The 3,220-nt window shown below is 43.2% G+C and overlaps 1 protein-coding gene across 1 annotated transcript in view; it reads right to left on the bottom strand.

Moving 5' to 3' along the window:
* The window catches only part of LOC107633081, an 8,088-nt gene continuing 5,117 nt past the window's right edge, over window positions 250-3,220 (bottom strand). The window contains exons 3-5 of the mRNA XM_016336715.1: window positions 1,075-1,194; window positions 625-783; window positions 250-519 (exon numbers count right to left, since the gene is read on the bottom strand). Coding sequence (XP_016192201.1) covers window positions 250-519; window positions 625-783; window positions 1,075-1,194 — 549 coding nt within the window. The remainder of the gene's footprint in view (window positions 520-624; window positions 784-1,074; window positions 1,195-3,220) is intronic.

Here is a 3,220-nt window from a genome sequence, read left to right as displayed (position 1 = left end):
AAACCTCACTCCATATAAGTGGTGTCTCCAAATCTTCAATGCAAACACAATCGTCGCTAATTCCAAATCATGAGTTAGGTAATTTACCTCATGCAGTCTCAGTTGACGCGATGCGTAAGCCACCACATTTCGGTGTTGCCTCAACACGCAACCCAAACCCTTCAAGGAAGCATCACAGTACACTTTGAACGGTTCATGCGGTTCCGGAAAAATTAAAACAGGTGCTGAAGTTAACTTCTGCTTCAAAGTCTAAAAACTCTCTTCACACTCTGACGTCCACACAAAAGGCACCTCCTTCCTTGTCAACTTTTTCATTGGTAATGCAATCCGGGAAAACCCTTCAATGAATCTCCGGTAGTATCCGGCTAAACCCAAGAAACTTCTGACCTCCGTCACCGTCGTTGGTCTTTCCCATTCCATCACCGCTTCAACCTTAGAAGGATCCACGACTATACCTCCTTTGCTCACCACATGGCCTAAGAACTTGACTTCCTTCTTCCAGAACTCACATTTCGACAACTAAGCATACAACTTCCGCTCCTTCAAGATTTGCAACACAATCCTCAAGTGTTCCTCCTGCTCCTTCACCGTCTTAGAATAAACTAAGATATCGTCTATGAAAACCACCACGAATTTGTCCAAAATGGGACGAAAGACTCTGTTCATGTAATCCATGAAAATAGCAGGAGCATTCGTTAACCCAAAGGACATCACCGCAAACTCGTAGTGTCCATAGCACGTCCTAAACGCAGTCTTAGGGATATCATCCTCCTTTACCCTTATCTAATGGTAACCGGATCTCAAATCAATCTTAGAAAACACTCCGGTTCCTTGCAGTTGATCCATCAAGTCATCTATCCTTGGTAGCGGGTACTTATTCTTCACCGTCACTTTGTTCAACTGTCGGTAATCCACACACAAACACATTTCTCCATCCTTCTTCTTCACCAATAAAACTGGCATTCCCCACGGATATACACTCGGTCGAATGAACCTCTTGTTCAGAAGCTCTTCCAACTGAGTCATTAATTCTGCCAGCTCTATCGGAGCCATTCTATACGGCGCAATCGATACTGGTCCGGCTCTCGGCACCAATTCAATCGCAAACTCGATCTCCCTTTGAGGTGGGAATTCAGGGATATCTTCCAGGAATACCTCTGAAAAATCTCTAACTACTGGAATCTGATCCAAGTTCTACGCATCACCCAACGCATTAGCAGCCAACAGGATATAACTCTGACACTCCTCCCCACTACAGTGCACCATTACAGAGTTCAGGTAATACCCCGCAGCTACCACCACTCCATTTTCTCCTTCCGGCATAAATCGAATTGACCGCTCAAAGAAATCCAACAAAACCCGATTCTTCGAGAACTAATCAAACCCAAAAATCATCTCCAATCTAATCATTGGCAAACAGATCAAGTCATGCACAAAGTCTCTACCCTCAAGCTTGAAACCTACTTGCCTACACTCTGACCTAGTCATAACCGTCTGATGCGGAGTATGTACATGCAGATCAAATGCTAACTCTGACACTTTCAATCCTAGTTCCTCAACCTTAGCAAACAAAATAAACGAATGTGATGCTCCAGTATCGTATAATGCAATTAAATTCTTATCACCAAATAAACAAATACCTCTCATCAACGGATCCGCCTTGGAAGTATCCTTGGCGTTTATAGCAAAGACTCGCCCCTAGTGCTGACCCTGACCCGTATTCGGTTTCTTCCCACGAGTGCAATCCCTCGCGATATGACCAGGCAATCCATAGTTGAAACAACCACCTAAACCAATCTTGCAAGAGTCATATGGATGAAAATGTCCAAAACGATCACAAGCTAAATCCGGAGAAATCTTACTCTAACTTCCTCTCCCTTTATGATGAGCGGATAATTTATACGCTTTTTGGCATTGTTTTTAGTATGTTTATAGTAGGATCTAGTTACTTTTAGGGATGTTTTCATTAGTTTTTATGTTAAATTCACATTTCTGGACTTTACTATGAGTTTCTGTGTTTTTCTGTGATTTCAGGTATTTTCTGGCTGAAATTGAGGGACTTGAGCAGAAATCAGATTCAGAGGTTGAAGAAGGACTGCTGATGCTATTGGATTCTGACCTCCCTGCACTCAAAGTGGATTTTCTGGAGCTACATAACTCGAAATGGCGCGCTTCTAATTTCGTTGGAAAGTAGACATCCAGGGCTTTCCAGCAATATATAATAGTCCATACTTTGGCCAAGAATAGATGACGTAAACTGGCGTTTAACACCAGCTTTCTGCCCAAATCTGGCGTCCAGCGCCAGAAAAGGAGCCAAAACCAGAGTTGAACGCCCAAACTGGCACAAAAGCTGGCGTTCAACTCCAAGAAGGACCTCTACACATGCAACACTCAAGCTCAGCCCAAGCACACACCAAGTGGGCCCCAGAAGTGGATTTATGCATCAATTACTTACTTTTGTAAACCCTAGTAGCTAGTTTATTATAAATAGGACCTTTTACTATTGTAAGAGGTATCTTTGATCAGTTGTATGCTATCTTAGATCACGTTTGAGGGCTGGCCTCTCGGCCATGCCTGGACTATCACTTATGTATTTTCAACGGTAGAGTTTCTACACTCCATAGATTAAGGTGTGGAGCTCTGCTGTTCCTCAAAGATTAATGCAAAGTACTACTGTTTTCTATTCAATTCATCTTGTTTCGCTTCTAAGATATTCATTCGTACTTCAATCTGAATATGATGAACGTGACAATCATCATCATTCCCTATGAACGCGTGCCTGACAACCACTTCCGTTCTACCTTCGACTGAATGAGTATCTCTTAGATCTCTTAATCAGAATCTTCGTGGCGTAAGCTAGAATGATGGCGGCATTCAAGAGAATCCGGAAAGTCTAAACCTTGTCTGTGGTATTCCGAGTAGGATTCAATGAATGAATGACTGTGACGATCTCCAAACTCACGATTGCGGGGCGTTAGTGACAGACGCAAAAGGATAGTAAATCCTATTCCAGGATGATCGAGAACCGACAGATGAATAGCTGTGCCGTGACAGGGTGCGTTGACCATTTTCACTGAGAGGATAAGATGAAGCCATTGACAAAGGTGATGCCTCCAGACGATTAGCCGTGCCGTGAGAGGGCATTGGATCATTTTCCCGAGAGATGACCAAAAGTAGCCATTGACAGTGGTGATGTATCACATAAAGCCAGCCATGGAAA

The sequence above is a fragment of the Arachis ipaensis genome, chromosome B03 (assembly GCF_000816755.2).
Source record: "Arachis ipaensis cultivar K30076 chromosome B03, Araip1.1, whole genome shotgun sequence".
Lineage (NCBI taxonomy): Eukaryota > Viridiplantae > Streptophyta > Magnoliopsida > Fabales > Fabaceae > Arachis > Arachis ipaensis.
The sequence above is the reverse complement of the archived record's forward strand: the minus strand, read 5'-3'. Positions and strand labels throughout refer to the sequence as shown.